The 18,884-nt window shown below is 46.6% G+C and overlaps 1 protein-coding gene across 2 annotated transcripts; it reads left to right on the top strand.

The window, feature by feature from the left end:
* Positions 1-688: 688 nt before the first annotated feature.
* LOC118794130 (zinc finger CCCH domain-containing protein 7B-like) lies at positions 689-16,388 on the top strand. 2 transcript variants are annotated; one of them, XM_036552305.1, is made up of 23 exons: positions 689-853; positions 2,154-2,214; positions 2,607-2,643; positions 3,226-3,423; positions 3,874-4,032; positions 4,246-4,326; positions 4,531-4,593; positions 4,899-4,941; positions 5,102-5,346; positions 5,633-5,921; positions 6,036-6,094; positions 6,625-6,724; positions 6,952-7,113; positions 7,672-7,877; positions 8,666-8,766; positions 8,882-9,063; positions 11,249-11,325; positions 11,561-11,817; positions 12,155-12,260; positions 12,915-13,023; positions 13,203-13,336; positions 15,644-15,813; positions 16,200-16,388. In XM_036552305.1, the coding sequence occupies exons 2-23, from the start codon at positions 2,156-2,158 to the stop codon at positions 16,375-16,377; spliced, it is 3,015 nt and encodes a 1,004-aa protein (XP_036408198.1). In that variant the 5' UTR covers positions 689-853; positions 2,154-2,155; the 3' UTR covers positions 16,378-16,388. The 2 variants fall into 2 exon arrangements, with proteins under 2 accessions (XP_036408198.1, XP_036408199.1); XM_036552306.1 differs by having other exon boundaries at positions 4,534-4,593.
* Positions 16,389-18,884: the final 2,496 nt, after the last annotated feature.

Raw genomic sequence — 18,884 nt, forward strand, 5'->3', positions numbered from 1 at the left:
CTCGGTCTAATTTCAGATTATTCCTGAAGAGCACAAAATTATCCCCCACAACTGATGAGTAAGGAGTAACTTCACCGATTGATGTCATCGTCTAAGTGGCTCTTGATCGGCCTCCCTGCAGGTGCACTTAGATCTTCGGCCACTTTTGTATGTGCTGTATACCAAAGCATGCCTGGGGAATGGGATATACTAAATGATGTGAAAATGTGCCTTTTGGTGGAAACTGGTGGAAATTGAACGTAACTGCAACGATACATACACTGAGAAACATAACGGTAAATTGCGTTATGAGAACTAATCACACTTTCATCTGTCTTATATTTTAAGTTCAAATCAATTAAATATTTATGGATATGGTTAATGGGTTGTAGGTAATGGGATCTCTGGGATGCGGAGGAATTAAAACGCATGCTTTGTGTACCATCACCATTAAAATACAATTGATTTATTACAGCTACCTTGACTGGCTATTTGGCAAACATTGATGATGGGCTGAATTAAAGTATTTCACTATTATTACGATGTTGAATTCATAAATTATCAAAGAGATCTAAGAGGGAGACGATCAACCTGGTGGTCACGAATTCCATAAACATGTCTCTTTGTAGGACCCGGCGGTCGGGCGAATCAGCAAACTTGAGTGCAACCAAAAAGAATTGAAAGTGAAAACTCACATGTTCCGTCCGTCCATAGTGGGAGGAAGCCAGGGCCAGTGGCGACAGAAAAAACTATGTACCTGGCTTAATTAACGTAAATGAAACGTGTGCCCTGTAACGTTATTCCGCTAACCAACTAATGTGCTGTTTCCCCCCACTGTATAGGAGTCTTCGACTACAAGACGATTTATTTTAAGGTGGGTAACCAGCTAGCTTGCAAGAAAGATGACTGGTCTACCTAGCTAGCTTCATAGACACTCTTCTTAATCCATTCTGTGCACTGCCACTGCTTGCTAGTAATAAATCTGAAAAGCATCACGCCTGCTATGGTCAGTAACGTTACTATGCAGAATGTTTACCAATGCAATTAGTTCACTCATGGTGCATGAAGTTACATGGTTGCACTACGGAATTCACGCTACCAACTAGATAGCCATTAGTCTGTCCTATTCACAAGACGAAATCAGCTAGCAAGGTATATTTCTAGCTAACATTAGCTTGCAAAACAAAAATTTCTACCACATCTGGAATAACTAGAATTAATAACTATTGCTGCGTTATTGCATTCGTGTGAAACTAACTTACTGGTCTACTGCTAGCTGTATTCATTTTGCATGGTAACTTAGTAGCTATCTGTGTAGTTTAACTATTATCCTAGCTGTTGCACACCCAGCCAGTTCGTTAGCTGACGAGCTAGCGCCCTCCTAGCCGGCCGTTTTTTTGTTTTTGTAGCCAGCTTATGGGTAGCTACTAGATAGGTAACGCATAACATTGTTCGCTTGCCAGGTTATCGTAGAAGTAAAAATTTAACCAAGCAAGCGGGCTGTCCCATTTTTTTGTCGGTTAACTTGGGTTTTAAGTTCGAGCAGTCCCGTGTGTAATCAAAACAAGACATGACATTACTCGCTGTGATGTTGGTGGTCTCGCTGGTCAGCCTGGCTGCAATAGCTTGCACATTATGGAAAAAAGTTAATAAGACTATCATGTTAACCATACAGTTAAATATATGAAACATTTCTACAACAGGACGTCTGAATGTCAGTTACGGAGCTTGAATAGTTAATAGTGAAAGCGATCTGTGAGTTTTTAGGCTTTTAGGAAGAGTTGCTCTCATCGGACTCATTTTGTACTCGAGCTCGGGGTCGAAGGGAACGTTGTAGGCCGGGAAACGGACGGAAGTAAAGACAGCAAGGTAGCTAGTAAGCTGTGATTATCTCGGTAGTTTATGTAGGTATTCTTATTCCTCCATTTGGGTTTATATTTTCTGTGTATGCTTGGGTAAATAAACTTGCGAGCTAGCCAGCTCATATGTTCTGGGATAACGTGAAAGGGGCGTTGTAGTTGCAGAAGTAACCTGTTAACTGGCATGGTTGGTAGCCAGATAGAGCACGTTACCAGACTGATTGAAACTTTTTTTAAGACTGTAAATTATGTGTATTTGTTACATTTTCTAGTCTGATTTTAAATTGGATATTGTGCTTGTTTTGTTCTTCGCAGAAATGGACGTGGAACGACAGAAACGGAGGGACGAAATAAATAAAGCCCTGGGTTTCATACAGTGAGGAAATGCTCACGATTACTCTCCCTTTTCTTTGCAACGCGTTTGAAATGTTTAGAAAAAAACGTAAATAGGAATAAGGACTGTCATAGCTATATTATTTAACAGAAATCGTAGCAGGAGCCATCGCAATCGTTATTTTGTTATGCTCTTTCCAGTAAGCTGTTTTAATCAAATGAGTCAGACATCTTCTGACTTAGAGTGTGCCACTGTGAGTTCACATTGACACATTGGTCAGTTTTTCCCCCCCTCATATCAATATAAGCACGAACACGTATGATCTCCCAATAAATGCCAGACTGCTTAACGAATTTCTATATACACTTGTTACAGTCCCAGAACAGGAAAGCATTTCACTGCCTTGTGAAGTTCAGTTTTTCTTGTGTTCCCAGGTCGTCCTTGCCTTATCCAGAGCCTGAAGGCTACGAGGTATTATTTTACGCATACTGTCTCCAGTCTCCTCCTGGCTTTTGGCTGTCCTTGAGCGTGATTCTCAAAATCAAGGCTGCCACCTCTTGATGCTGAAGTGTTCCATCTTTCTTTTACCTCAGCTGTTGAACTTGTGTAGGAAAATTGATATAGGCTAGATGAATTAAAACAATTTCTTGAATTAGGTGGTCAGTTGCTCAGGAGGAAAGAATACCTTTTAGGCTATGGATCTTCATAAACAGGATTTTTTTTATCCCTTTTCTTTGTCAGACAAGTACTGGCTGCAAGCGATGCATCCATTTTTCTTACATTTTTTTTCTTAATTAATATTACCTCTGTCAAGTACCTCTGCATGTACAATTTGTCCATACTGACTTTTTCACTTTAAGTCTTTTTCTGTGAATTGAAGGTTATGCCCAAATGTCTTTCTGCATGTTTTGAATTGGACAACCACTTCATTATCCTGCATTTCCCACTTTCTCAGTCCTGCCTCTCCCCCTGCGTCTGTCTCTGTCCTTATCTTTCCCTGCTTCTTGTTTCTCTCATCCCGTTCACTCCCCTCTCCGATTCCCCTCCCCGAAGGCGTTTTTGATCCAGCTGGTTTGCAACCTGCTGGATGAGGGGAACGCAGTGTTTCGGGAAGGGGAGTGGAGGCAGGCGGCATCGCATTACAGCGAGGGGGTTAGCGTGGCACGCTATGCCCAGGCTGAAGCGCTGGTGATCCCCGCAGAGTTGCTGGAGAGCCTGTACGTCAACCGGGCGGCCGCACACCACAGCGTCGTAAGTCCTTGAGCACTTTCACCAAACGTCCTGTCTTTTGTCTTTAAACTGTAGCTCCGTGGTTCTGTGGGTACGCCTGATTGAGTCACTTTTGAGACTCTTTCCTCTCGCTTTCTTCGAATGCCTGAGTCAGGGGTTCCTCAGAGGGGCATGTGTGGAAAAGTGGCATAAAATAGTGTGTCTGTTGTTAAAAGTGTAATGAAAAGTGGGTTAGAAAGTGTAAAATATCATTTTTGCTTTGCTCCGTGTTGAAGCTTTGTTGGATTCTGTTATCAACAGAGTTGATAGAGTCATCAACTGTCCAAAGAAGTGTTCTGTTGTTGCCCAGTTCAGTGTTCCTTTTTTTTTTCCTGATATGTGGCCTTGGTTGCTGCGGTTACACTATCATTCCGGAACATCAGTGCGTGCTGTCTCACTGTCTGTCTGTGTGTGTTGCCCGTCCTGCTGCAGGGGGAGTACGAGAGGGGCGTGCAGGACTGCGACAGCGCGCTGGCCGTGTGTGAGGGGAGTCGCAGGGCCCTGTACAGGAAGGCGCTGTGCCTGCGAGAGCTGGGCCGGCTCAGGGAGGCCTACGAGTGCAGCACCGGCTGCCTGCTCACTGCGCCACATGTGAGGGCCGAGGTCGGCTGCGGAAGGGCTTTTTAAAACGATGAACGTGGCGCAGTGTTCCTGTGTTCCTGTGTGTGGTGGGATACATACAAAAGGATATGCACTCGTGTTTGAACTTGTTTACAAAGAGATGTCAGGATTTACTCAGGGAAACAGTGGTGATTATATACGTGAAGTCTGTCAGAATATAATTCTGGTTACTTGTTTTTACAGGATAGGCAGGTGAGTGATCTGGCTCAGGAACTGGCCAATAAACTGGGACTGAAGATCCGGAAAGCCTACATCAGTCCTCAGGTGTGGTTCCTTTCTCACAGAAACCTATTGGCATTCAAGCCTCCCTTTTCCTTGTGGTGTTTGTCCCGCCTTCTGTTTCACCCATTAAATTCCCTCCCTCGTTTCAAATTGTTTGTTTCTTCTAGGAATTACAGGTTAGTATCACCAAAAAACTTTTTGAAATGATTGTTTTTGGATTATTATTGTTTTCTGTCCTGCTTTTAGCAGGTGGATTCAGTTACTGCAGGGGGAGAAAGCAATGGGGATACATCCCCCCCTACAGGAGAGGCAAGTATTGATATTGTTGCTAGTTTTGCAATTTCCTAGGAGTTCCAAAACTTTTCAAAGGAACAACCTGTGACAAGCAGTAATTCAGTCATTCATATTGTATTTGTACAAAAGATGTCCAATTAATTAGGAGTATTCCCTATTTGTTACATTGCAGAAAGGCATAATGCACTGAAATATGATGCATGAAATTTACAGTGTTATATTAAAGACTAAATTTAATTGTGTTTTCAATGTATGTTTAGTACTTGTTCTTTCAATGTGCTGTACATTTCAAGTGTTTTGCCGTCTCTCTCTGTTTAAAGATGTCTGCCAATGGTCTGGAATCTTTGAGTGACATTTCATCAGGTAGTGTATTTACCTGAAATAATAATTGTAATTCATTTTGTATGAATCATCTTCAGCTGTTTAATCTAATGGGTTGGATGGACGTTTTCCACTCCCACCCCTCTTTTGTCCTCGTTCCCTCACATTTCTCTCTCTCTCTCTTTGTGTTTTCATCACACAGCTGGCTTATCCAGTGCCCAGTGTATCCCGGCGCCACTGGCCACCCCCATCCCCGTCAGTGATGAGCCCCCATCCCCTTCCAAGGGCCCTGTGGTGCCCCAGGATCTGCCTGAGAGCCCAGCCCATGGTCCCCCACGGGTGCCTTTCTCTGTGCCGGTGTCAGAGCACATGGCGGAGTGCGAGGTGATGGGCGACGAGCTGGACAGCCTGCTGGACCGTATCCCCAAGGGAGCCGAAGTCGCTGTGGTGAGTTGTGGACCGAAGGCCTTCCTGCGTCGGCGGTGTCCCTGATCTGTGACATCTTCACAGTTCTGTCCTTGATCACCGCGAACAGATTGCGGCTGTTTTGTCGCTTACACGTATAAGCAGTAACCAAACACACTGCTGGTGAATCACGGTGTCCTTGATGCTTATGAGAGTGATTGACCCTGATACGTGCTCGCCCTCCTCCCTCATAGGCCACCAGTATGCTGTCTGTCTGCTCCTCATTGACTCCTCCCCTTTTTTCTCTCTGTTCATTCTCCTCCGTCAGAGCCCAGTGCAAGGTGCCATCCCCACCAATCTCCCAAACACGGCTGTAGGCCTGCGCTCCCCTTACCCAACCAGCCTGCCCACCCCGTCGCCCCAGCTGCCCCCCGCCTTCTTCAGCTCGGCAGTCAGCCAGCTCAACTCCCTGGACTCCTTCTCAGGCCTGGGCTCGGGCGACACCCCCACGCAGGCGCTGGACGCATTGGACTCCTTCACTCCCGGGGCTGCCGCAGCAGGCAAGGGGGGGCCGGGCGGAGGGGGGCTGGACTCCCTGTCAGAATTCACCCTGCCTGGTGAGTATATGGGTGGAGGCCCGTATCTGAAGATGAACCTTTTTGTTATCATTATTGGTTTGTGTCGTGATACTGATTGCTCTCTCTTTGGTCTTGTTTTTTTCCCCCCTTCAGGTGGAAGGATCTCTCACAGCTTCATCCCTGGACTGCGCAGTACTGGGTCTACTCACACGGTAACTACTGCCCCTTTTGCTTTTATGGCTCAGGGTCAATACATCTTCTGTGCTATTTGTGGTTCTTTTTAGCCTGTATTCTAATTTTATATGGTAAGATGGAAGCTGTTGGCAGGTTACCTTCTGTTTTTTTTTTTGTTTCATTTTTTCAGGTTTTAACATGTAGGTTTTGCCCCAGGTCGTGGCACCTCAGTATATGCTATCTGCTGATGAGCCTGTTTGAGTTCTTGCATGTAAACCAATTAACAAGAACATGTTTCGTGGCCAAAGAAGTAAATGGCTAGATTCTGATGTAAAATGGGCTACCTTATTCTAAGTGAAGTGGCCTCAGGTCCTTGTGCAACAAATTTGTAAATACAAGGTATTTTAAGGTGTTAGAATGAGAGAATAAGTGTTTGGGTAGTATCCACTGAGGTGATGCAGGGCTGTAGACAGAGCTGTATGTGTGTTTGCCAGTTGCCCTATTGAGTAGAGCTATGACTGTTGTGTGGGATAAGGACATTGTGCTGACCCTGTCTGTGTGTAAACAGAATGGCCCTGTGAACTCAAACCTCTCCCTGCTCTCTCGGAACCCCCTGGCTGCCACCCACGAGTTCAGACAGGCCTGTCCAGCCTGCTACAGCCGCATAGGTACCTACAATGCCCTCTCTCTGTTCCCATAGTCTAAACACTTAAACACACACCTCCAGAAATGTCGTGTCCTATGCAGCCACTGGCACAAAATTATTTCTCAAGTAAATATTGGATGTTTTTTCATACATTTTTTTTTATTTCTAGCACGTTTGCAGTGGCCTGGAAAAGTTCTGCTGTTCTCTGTCTCCTTGTCCACTGCTGTACTGAGTGTCTGTTCCCGGCAGGTCCGCGGGTCATGGACTACCAGTACCAGCCTGACGCGGCACACCGCTGCAAACGGGACGTGCTGTTATGCAGGCTCAAGGACAGCGATGACCCCACCTGGAAGAGGGTGCGGCCCCGCCCCGCCCGAAACAACTTCCTGGGGGCTTTTGTCCTCTGCAAGGGTAGGAGAACTTAGCAGTCTCTCTCTCTCTCTCTCTCTCTCTCTCTCTCTCTCTCTCTCTCTCTCTCTCTCTCTCTCTCTCTCTCTCTCTCTCACACACACACACACACACACACACACACACACACACACACACACACACACACACACACACACACACACACACGGTGGTCTAACCTGCTTTCCTTCTATCTCTCTCTCACAATTCCACCCCCTATTGGGAGGAAAAACCTCTGCTTCAAATGTTCAAATGGTTTGCAGTACAGTCTGAAGAATAAAAAGCGTGTGTGCATGCTACCTGTGTGTGTGTGTGTGTGTGTGTGTGTGTGTGTGTGTGTGTGTGTGTGTGTGTGTGTGTGTGTGCGTGCGTGCGCGCGCGTGTGTGTGTGTGTGTGTGTGTGTGTGTGTTCCAAGGCTAGCTTTGGTTGGTTGAATAGTGAAGCACACTGAGCTGTTTTAGTTGTAATGTGTGAGCTTGTTTGGAGTGGCCGGTCCGACCCGGCTCTGTTTGGCCCACCTCAGGGCCAAGAAATGACTCCCTCCTGTGTACCCCACGCAGAGGTTCAGGAGCGGCAGGAGTGTAAGTACGGGGAGAACTGCACCTTCGCCTACTGCCAGGAGGAGATAGACGTGTGGACACAGGAGAGGAAAGGGGCGCTGAGCCGGGAGCTGCTGTTCGACCCGCTGGGCAGCACTGAGAGACGAGCCCTGAGTGTCACACGCCTGCTGCAGCTGCACATGGGCATGTTCATGTTCCTCTGTGAGGTACTGCAGAGCGTGCTGCACTGCACACACACACACACACACTCACACACACACTATCACACACACTCACACACACACACACACTCACACACACACTATCACACACACACTATCACACACACTCACACGCACACACTATCACACACACTCACACACACACACTATCACACACACTCACACACACACACTCACACACGCACACACTAACACACACACACATACTATCACACACACACTATCACACACTAATACACACACACACACACACACACACTATCACACACTAACACACACACACTCACACACACTAACACACACACACACACTCACACACACACTATCACACACACGCACAGACTGATATGCACACATACTCTTTCTCTCACACATACAGACAGACACACAGTTTAAAACGCTTGCACTCTCAAAAACACAAACACATGCACACTCATACACGGACTGACATTCACACTAATCCACATTCTCACACACACACACTCACGCACTCTCACTTACGCTCTCACAAAGGCATACAAACATACGCACGCTCATACACAGACTGACATCCTCTTTGGCAACACCCCTGATTTCTCTGCTGTACTCCCTCTCTGTCTCTCACTGACTGTGGTGCCCTTCCTGTATCTCTCTGTCTTCCCCTCTCTTTCTTACACTGTCACCGTCTTTTTCCCATCTCATTTTTGTTGGTTTCCTGCCACCTCTCTCTCCCTTTGTGTGCCTTCCTCCCTCCCTCTCTCTCCCCCTCTCTCTCTCTTTCTGTCTCTGTGCAGGAGTGTTATGACAGTAAGCCCCGCATCATAAGCAAGCGCAGCAAGGAAAACCTGGCCGTCTGCTCCAACCTCACCGCCCGCCATCCCTTTGACGACAACAAGTGAGTCTCTCCCCGTCTCCAGCGTCTGACCCAGGCTCCCTCTCCGCTGTGAAAAGCTCAGCCCTCAGTATCTCCCTCACATCTCCCCCTCACCGTAACTTTCCGCCGTCGGCAGGTGCCTGGTGCACGTGGTGCGGTCGGCCAACGTGCGCTACAGCAAGGTGCGGCCGCTGCACCCGCTCTGCCAGTTCGACGTGTGCCGCCACGAGGTGCGCTACGGCTGCCAGCGCGAGGACAGCTGCTCCTTCGCCCACTCCGTCATCGAGCTCAAGTGCTGGGTGCTGCAGCAGGACACTGGTACAGAACTGGTTTTTAGCCGCATTTCGAGCTGCCTTTGGTTGTGTGTAAACCCCCTGTTTGCATCAGAGCGCTTAACAGGTTAGCGCAGCTCTCATTCAATCTACAAACAAGATTACACTTTGGTATGTGATAGCAATTTATAGCCATTACATGAGATCAGGCACTAACATTGAGCAATATCTCTTAAGTCTTCATCATATATAAATACGCATATGACAAATAATGGAATTTAAATGTACTCATGTTTGAAGGAAAAAGTCCAGTAGGTGGCAGTACAGTGAATGGAAGGCAGCCTTTGCTTTTACAACACAGTGTTTTCCTTGAAACCCTGCCTTACACCATACACTGGGAGTGTAATCTTGTTTTTCCGTTCACTCCATGTTTTAAGAGGGGATTACATTCCTCAGCACGGGCTACAAATGGCATTTTGCTTGACTAAAACAAGTTAATATAAGATATTAACAAAGTGTAAGTACGTGTACTTTTAAATATGCTTACACAAGAGGAATGACTGGGCACAGAGAGGAGAAAGCCATACCTTCCTTGTACTTGCTCGAGCAAATTTTTGGCCTTATCGTACTTTGCTGCCAGGCTCAAACAGATGTGGCAGTGAGGCTTGGTCATTGGTTCACACCTTTCTCCATATCTGCAAGGTTCTCTATATTTGCAGCAAGACCACAATACAGGCAGAAAAAGGTTGCCTGCTTAAAGAACGCCCCTTAAATAATCTCCAATACACACAATTTTTCAAAATGATCACCACAGTGGCGCAGGGAATTTGCATCTCTTGAGCCAAAGTCCATCGTGGAAACATCATTTTCTGATGTGGTCTTCCTTTTATCTGTCACTTTGATGGATTTATTTGTTCCAGAAAAGAGAATTGGCCAACAGGACAGCACATTCAAGCTAAACGACTGTGCAAATCTGGTTTGTCTTAGCTTGGTTTGTTTTTGTCTTAAGTTATTAGGTTTCTTGAAATCAAATTGTGCTTTTGGTGACTACATTTAGGTGTGAATATAGACCTTCAATTCTAGTCCTACCCCACAGGAAATAGTTGTCAAATCAAACTCCTATGTGCAGTATATCAAATAATACAGGAAAACATAAACTAATACCATGTTTATTAGCCATGTCTGCTACAGCTCTGAGTTGCCACACTCTTGTGTAGCGTTCATTTTAAATCACCTCTTTGCACAGTTCACCAGTGCACATCTTGCATCATGTGGGCTACCTGTACAGCTACCTGTACACACTCTGAGCTGAGCCTGGTTAAACAAACTAAGCCTATTAGCAGTGGCATTTCATACTCTTTAAAACGGGACCGACTTAAGCTGACTCGGATAATGTAGCGAGTGAGTACAACGGTGTGTCAAGGAGCAAAGGGCTTTGAAAAGCTGTGTTTGATCCGATTAAAATGTGACTGTTTTCAAAGCCATACATGCCTCTTCAACATGCTTATGAAGGCAGATACAGGTTAAATTGAGTATTAAGTCCCATTAAAAAAATTAAAGATTAAAGATTAAAAAAAGAAACCTCTGACCTCATGAGACCTTCCTGTGACGCCATTCCGCTCAAAAAGTCTAGTTTAGTAGGAGTGTTGGAGAGGCTGGGCTCAGGCACCGTGTAAGGTCCAGAGGTCAGCCCAAAATGTTGACAGTTAAGGCTGTTTTTTTATCATGGGAACTTTCATTCAGAGTCAGGACAAGATAAGCTAAAAGGCACAGAAATACACGTGCATAATTTAAGTCACAGAAATGTACTCTTTGGTTTGAGCTGTGCAGATGTAACATTTTAGCTTTACTGAATCTAACCCTTAGTCTTATGATAATTCAAGTGTAGTCAACGTTACTTGTCATAGTTTTAAATTGTGTTTACTTAGAAATACAGCTTTGTCCTGTTGCGAAAGAGTGGGTTGTTCAATAAAATCTGGCAACCTGACATTGTCTCGACATGGGAGATGCATTACTTTTCGGCCGGAAGGACTCTGACACCAATAAACACCTCAGCTCTTATGCCTAGATTCAAACATAGGAGTAGACTTGAACTTATTTTGGTGATGAAATATGAAGACGTACATGATGCATGTATCAAACCATAGATTTCAAATCGTATTAAAGAAATGAAAATGAATTGTCGACTTCCTCTCTGATTCAGGATGTGTGCATGCGTGTTTTCTGCACAGGCATCACCCATGAGGAGATTGTGCAGGAGTCCAAGAGGCACTGGCACAGACTGGAGCAGAATGCACAGAGGCAGAAGGTGAGTGAAGCTGGAGCCAGGAGCCACGACACCAGACTGAAGGGGAGGAGGTGGGAGTAGGGGGAGAGGAAAGGGCTGAGGGATTGATGAATTTTTTTTTTTTTTTGCTCTCATTAAATTGGAAGATTAAACAGAAGGAGATAAACGCTACACTGCACTGCACTTCTTTTCTTTGTGTGTCTTTGTGTCTGTGTTGGTGTGTTGATGATATTCATTGTCTGTCTTTTTGTTCAAGCCTATACACGTGCCGCCCCCAAGTAACATGAGCTGTGGGGGTGACAGTATCGGAGGAGGGGGCGGAGGTGGCGGAGGCGGCGGCGGCGGAGTCGGAAGCGGAGGTGGAGGCGGGAGCGGAGGCGGAGGGGGAGGGGCCGGAAGGGCCCGTGGCCTGAACCTGAAGATGAAGTTTGTGTGTGGGCAGTGCTGGAGGGACGGGCTGGTCAGTGAGCCAGACAAGGCCCTCAAGTACTGCACCGCCAAGGCCCGGCACAGGTGAGACCGCAGCCAGCCGTTCTGTTCAGCGTACCTCACCTCTGTGTCCGTGTGAGCTGAATCCCAGCGGTTGCAGGGACTACAGCATCAACACAATGCTGTGACATGGATCAGTAGGCGGTACAGTACGAATGCACCTGTCAAGGTAGCATACACTGTAATGCAGATATAATCTTAAAGTAAAGTGCAGTGTCACGGTTATGAAAGCGCGGCACAGTCCAAGCCTGTGAGTGACATAGATTGAACAGGGCGCAGCTTGCTCTTGTGTTGTTCTGTAGTAAACAGAAAAGACTTTTATATTCCTCCTCTTCGTCGTTTCTCCCCTCCTCTCTCCCAGCTGGACGAAGGAGCGGCGGGTGCTGCTGGTGAAGTCGTTCGAGAAGAAGAAGTGGGTGGTGGTGCGGCCGCTGCCCTTCTCCCGGAGCTACCCACAGCAGTATGATGTGAGAGCGCCCTCAGGGACAGCCTGATGACTCAGTCGCAATGGGTGTCCGCTGCTAGTGGTCAGATCCAGTGTTTCTCAAGCGTACTTCCAGAAAGCGTGCTTAACTAGTGTAAAAATTAAGTTAAATGGACAGAGAGGGCCTAATTGAGCTCAGATCTGCCCTGCATGTTTATATGATGATCAGATGTGCACAAGCAGTTGTGTTTTTACAGAAACTCAGGTACACACAGACAGACACACACTCTCACGTATGCACACACACAAACTGTAGGTTTAATGGTCTAAACCCTCCTGTGCAATTAATACATCCTTGGCACTTAATCATGGTTCTTCAGTCTAGTTCATTGCCCGCTCTTCCGTGATTGTGTCATGCATATATTTGTCTTGTTAGTATGGTTTATGCCGCAGTACATCTCCATGCGTGTAACAAAATACAGGGAGGGGGGTGTGAGATGTTCTGTCAGGCAGTTCCCTAAAACCTGTCTGCCAGTCAGCAGTTGCCATTTAGTGTTCCGCAGTGTCTCTTTGTTTCTGTGGCGGTCATCGCTTTGCCTGTCAGTCACGTTGATGAGAATTGCTTGGTGGCACAGATGCAGGCTGGTGCGTTACCCAGGCAGTCAGGCAGAGCGGCATAACTGTGTTTCTGTGTCAGATGTGCGTCCACGTGATGAAGCAGAAGAAATGCCACTATATTGGGAACTGCTCCTTCGCCCACAGCCTGGAGGAGAGGGACGTGTGGACGTATATGAAGAACAACAGCCGTGAGCCTTTCCCCCCCCCCCCCCGAATCTGCAGCTCCACGCTGTTCCTTAGCCCCATTCCCTATTCCTCGCTCGCTCGCATTACGCTTTCAAATGCTATTTGACCTCCTAGTCGCGTCAAAATGTCTGTATTTTGTGTCTCTCGGGATGAATCTTTCTCCTCCATCCTCTCCCTTCAGTGCGAGACATGCAGCAGATGTATGACATGTGGCTGACATTGACCAATCAGAATCGCCGGCCGGATGGCACCCTTGTGAGCCCACCCCCTGAGGAGAAGCAGATTGCCATGCCGACCGATTATGCAGAACCAATGGTGAGCGGCTGGCAGGGCCTAATTGCCATATTTGCACACTGTCCCGACCCATGGGATCAAACAGACTGGGAGCACAGCGTGGCAGATGGATTGACCTTCTGAAGCATTTATTACCATAATATACCACCGTATGTCACCAACACATGCTGTCAATATTTACGACATCACTGTGTCACGCTGTTGTTTGCGTATTGAGTGTGTCAGTGCCGTTGCGTTTGTATTAGAGCTGTAGCACAGAGTTTCATTGTCTGCATCTGCATATCAGAGTTGCAGTTGTAGCGGCTGTTGCACTATGCATGTGTCAGAGAGGCACGGCTGTTACACTGTGTTCATCACTCGGCTGTTGCTGGATGGTATACTACACCTGTGTTTCACTGTGTCAATGCTGTTGCTATGAATATATCAAGTGTGACTGTGCATCAATCTGCATGTCAATGTTTTAGAGCTGTTTCCCTGTGTGTATACCACACAGTGTGTCTGAGCCATTGAATTACACCAGTGTTTCTCAATCCTACTCCTGGAGCCCCCCTGTCCTGTAAATCTTCTGTCTATCTTTGCTCCAAACACACCTGATTGAAATGACTAACATGCTCTTGATTAAATCAGGTGTGCTCAGCTAATCAAACGTGCCACTGATGAGTTCGGTCAGGTAGGTAGAGCAGGGAAAGATGGAAAACGTGCAGAGCAGGGGGGCCCCAGGAGCAGGATTGAGAATCAGTGAATTACACTATATGGCCAAAAGTACATGGACACCTGACCACCACACCCATATAAGTTTATTGGACATCCCATTTGAAAACCATGGGAATTAATATGGAGTTTCCCCCTCCCCCACCCCCACCCCCACCTCCTTTGCAGCTATAACAGCCATAACAGCCTCCACTCTTCTGGGAAGGCTTTCCACAAGATTTTGGAGTGTGTCTGTGGGAATTTGTGCCCATTCGGCTAAAAGAGCATTTGTGAGGTCAGGCACTGATGTTGGACGAGAAGGCCTGGCTCGCAATCAGCATTCTAATTCATCCCAAAGGTGTTCAGTGGGGTTGAGGTCAGGGCTCTGTGCAGACCACTGTAGTTCCTCCACATCAAACTGATCAAACCATGTCTTTATGGACATTGCTTTGTGTACAGGGGCACAGTCATGCTGGAACAGGAAAGGGCCTTCCTCAAACTGTTGCCACAAAGTTGGAAGCATACAATTGTCTAATATGTCTTTGTATGCTGTAGCATTAATGTTACCCTTCACTGGAACTCAGGGGCGTAGCCCAAACCCTGAAAAACAGCCCCAGACCATTATCCCTCCTCCACCAACTTTACAGTAGGCATTGTGCATTCCAGTAGGTAGCGCTGTCCTGGCATCCGCCAAACCCAGATTCGTCCATCAGAATGCCAGGTAGTGAAGATAGTGAAGCGTGATTCATCACTCCAGAGAACACTTTCCACTGCTCCAGAGTCTAGCGGCGGTGTGCTTTGCACCACTCCAGCCGTCGCTTGGCATTGCGCATAGTGATGTTGGGCTTGTGTGCAGCTGCTCGGCCATGGAAACCCATTTCATGAAGCACCCGACACACAGTTCCTGTGCTGATGTTGCAGCCAGAGACAGTTTGGAACTCTGTAGTGAGTGATTCAACAGAGGATAAGCGGTTTTTACGTGCTACACGCTTCAGCACTCAGTGGCCCCGAGTAGTCTACCGCTTTGTGGCTGAGCTGTTGTTGCTCCTAGACGCTTCCAGTTGACAATAATAGCACTTACAGTTAACTGGGGCAGATCTAGCAGGGCAGAAATTTCGCAAACTGACTTGTGGCATAGATGGCATCCTATGACAGCGCCACGTTCAAAGTAACTGAGCTCTCCAGTACGACCCATTCTACTTCCAAGGTTTGTCTATGGAGATGTGCTTGATTTTATGCACCTGTTAACAATCGGTGTGGCTGAAACACCTGAACTTAATAATTGGGAGGGGTGTCCACATACTTCTGGCCATATAGTGTATTTGTGCATCAGCGCGTCAGAGCCATGGCAGTGTGTACTGGAATGTCAGTGTGTCAGTGCCTACAAGCTGCCACTGCCACTCTGTTTCTCAGAGGAACGGCTCTGTGTGTCCCAGCACGGTTACACTGTGTGTGCCTGGGCCATTGCGCTGTGTCCCAGAACGGTTACACTGTGTGTGTCTGGGCCATTGTGCTGTGTCCCAGCACGGTTACACCGTGTGTGTCTGGGCCATTGTGCTGTGTCCCAGCACGGTTACACCATGTGTGTCTGGGCCATTGCGCTGTGTCTCAGAGCCATTTGCACCGCGTGTGTTGCAGAGCGGGTTCCACTGCCGGTTGTGTGGGAAGCACAGCAACAGCGAGCGGCAGTGGCAGCAGCACGTCTCCTCGGAAAAGCACAAGGACAGAGTGTTCAGCTGCGAGGGCGAGGAAGAGGGGCTGGCCTGGAGGTACCGCTTCCCTGGCCACCGCTTCACCCTCTGCCCCAGGTAACACGTGGCGGTTTACCCTGTGACATACTGATATACTCTAAACACAGTCTGTGATGCACCGATACCCTGGGCACTGATCAGCATGAGCAGTGAATGATTATCCTGCAGGAGACTATACTGGAAGTAACAGAAATGGAAATGCTACTTTTAGCTGCAGTTTTTTTTTTTTTTTTTTGGTTGAACTTTATGAAAACAGAGAGTAAGGCCTCATGGATGAAGTGAGGAAATACAAGATGAGCTGTGTTATAACATGACGGCAGAATGTTCTGCAGCAGACTGTGTACCCGTCTTCCTTTGCCCCTCTCCCTATTCCTCCTCTCTCACACACTCCACCCCTCCGGACTTGGTGCTCTTCAGACATTGGTGTATTGTGTGATTGACAGGCTGGAGAGCTGTCCTGAGGGGGTGAGCTGTGACTACGCACACAGCGAGGAAGAGCTGGTGGAGTGGCAGGAGAGGCGGGACTTCCTGCGGCGGAAGTTGGCCAAGGCCCGCGACGACATGCTAATCGCCCCCAACGACTTCGACTTTGGGAAGTACAACTTCCTCCTGCAGGACTGAACCCCCCCCCCCCCTCCCCCCCTCCTCCTCACAGACAGACACACACATTGGCATACGTGTGCACACACACCCAGACAAACACACACTGATATCCACAGACGGGGGAAAAAAGCAAAATATTGACACCAAAAGGGTACAGGAACTAAATGCTTAGATATAGACACACAACTTTTGAGTCAGCAGCGGATCCACTGTTGCTGACAGCCCCTTGGTATATTTACCGGTCAGCACCAGTTTGGAGTTTGGACTTTGATGCTCAACCTTTGCCTGTGTGCAAACCAATTTGAAGCCGTGGAAACAAGACTCAAAGACAGACTGAATTTCAAACCCACAGAGAGATACAAGTACAAGATGCAGGGATACGCAGATTAGGCAGACTGCTTTATTTCACACTGACCGTTCCCCAATCTGTCAATCAAGTTCACAGTATAGTTAGGCCAGAAAGAGCTCCCTCCCTCCTCAGCACACGCTCTGAAACGGGGGAGCGGAATGCAGAGCCTTGGGGCAGAATTGGGAAAGATCCAGCGTACTTCCACACAGATTGCCATTCTGAGCGTTTGCAAATAAAGTAATCATGGCTCCGTACTGAATTGATAATGTTTCGCCCCCTCCTGTCTGCCATATTGGTAGAGGGGAAGCGGGTGTTTATGATGAGTGGTACATTGCTGGAAGTAGAACATTCAGAAGGTGGAAGGTATTTGATATCCTGATGTGAACTGAATCTTGTGTAACATTAAACGCTCCTCCCCTAATATTGACATAACTTTGTATTTTGACAGTTCGGTGATTATATGTTAGGTTTGTATATGAATATACGCAGACACACAAGTGTGTGCTTATATTTAAAGTTCTTGAGCGGAGGATCATGTCCAGTATTTAGGGAGGGTTCAAGAAACCCTCCTTTTGATGGCACAGGAGAGTAGGAGAGTGCTGTAATTTCCTCAGAGCGGCAGCAGTAAATGTTGTGTGTGATAGGTATAGTGTGTAAACCCATACAGATAACCCACTAACCCATGTTAAAATGTCCATAGTGTCATAGCTCAGAAGTCAGTCATGGAGTTTTGATGCAGCACATTTCAGGATGTCTGATAGATATCACCACTGTAACACATTTCGTTGTCCCGTGATATGAAATGCATTTTCATTTTCAAAAGTAGTCTGGAAATGGTGGGGGGAGGGGGGAATTAATGCTTATCATGTATATCATGAATGAAAGCCCATATTTCACACAGCTAGGAGGTTGCAAGAGAGAAGGAACTTTTCAGACCCCATCACTTCATAGAGAAGGAGGGGTGCTTTGCGTGTCCTTGGAGGGAGAGAGGAGCTGTGTTCAGGTGGATGTCGGTTTTGGCTTGGGCTGCCCCGTGTGCAGGTGTAGTGGAAGCAGGTTCACCAACTAGCAGCTGAGCCCTTAACAGTGGAGCGTTGTAGCGTTCTAAAGGGAAATCCAATCACAGGGGAGGTAAAGAGGCAAAATGAAGAGCACCCATGATGTGCCTATATGTATGCGTTAATTAAAGAAAAAATTCATTTTCAATACCCTGCTTAGCAAGCCACTTGTCCTTATGAACAGCCACAGTGGAAGTTATCTATAAATGTATGTCTTTATATACTTGTATACATACACACACATATATAAATATTAAAGAGAATCAGTATACTAATAATAACTTAGCCGTTAAGCTTAATTAAAACATAACCTAATCTTGTATTGATTACATAGTACCCCATGTTATTGCGATATACTCTATGCTATATTAACTGTATCGCTAGATGACTGTAGAGATTTTTTGCTTCTGTGAGGGTCATTCCACAAGTGGTGGTTTTGATGCATGGCTTATGTTTTCTGGGCCCCGTTCTTAAAAGCACATGGCCATAGTCAAATAAATGGAGGAAGAAAGGATATATGTGCCCGAGCTGAAACACATATTGCAGTTATTGTTTGGTAATTTCACTTATGGTCCATGAAAACTGGTGAATGCAACTTTTAGAGTTTCTGGAGTATTGTGGTTTGTGCTTTGACGTAACAAGGATCAGCTGTTGGTTTGTATAAGGAGAAAGAGGTCAGTGTTTATTAAGCTGTGCTGTGGTCCAGTGGTCACTGATACTGTTGTTGGGATGTGACGCATAGCATAATTTACAGCTGATTTTAAATACCACTGGGGGATTCATATTGGAAAAAAAAACGTCATGGGAAATATTCGGTTGGATGAAGTAGCAATTTGTCATTCAGACTTTTGTCGACCTGGTTTTTCTCGGTACAGTCAAACATTTCAAACAAACGCTTCCTGGGTTTTCTGAAATGCTGTCAGTCTTTGATATCGGAGACTGTGAAATTAAACTGGAGATCCAGAATTACGTGTCTTTAAAAAATCAATGGTGAATAATATGTGCTGAGGTGTCAGGACTGGTATGATCAGACAGGAAGTACTGTTGGGCAGCATTTCACATGTTATAAGAACAGGAAGCTGAAGTGCATAACACTGCTAGATTATGCTGTGCAGAGT

This window comes from Megalops cyprinoides, chromosome 19 (assembly GCF_013368585.1).
Source record: "Megalops cyprinoides isolate fMegCyp1 chromosome 19, fMegCyp1.pri, whole genome shotgun sequence".
Classification (NCBI taxonomy): domain Eukaryota; kingdom Metazoa; phylum Chordata; class Actinopteri; order Elopiformes; family Megalopidae; genus Megalops; species Megalops cyprinoides.

Coding starts and splice junctions, on each gene's coding strand:
- LOC118794130 (XM_036552305.1), top strand. CDS start 2,156: ATGGACGTGGAACGACAGAAACGGAGGGACGAAATAAATAAAGCCCTG. Junction 6,095..6,624: donor GTACTGGGTCTACTCACACG/GTAACTACTGCC, acceptor GTGTGTAAACAG/AATGGCCCTGTGAACTCAAA. Junction 11,818..12,154: donor ACCGCCAAGGCCCGGCACAG/GTGAGACCGCAG, acceptor CCTCTCTCCCAG/CTGGACGAAGGAGCGGCGGG.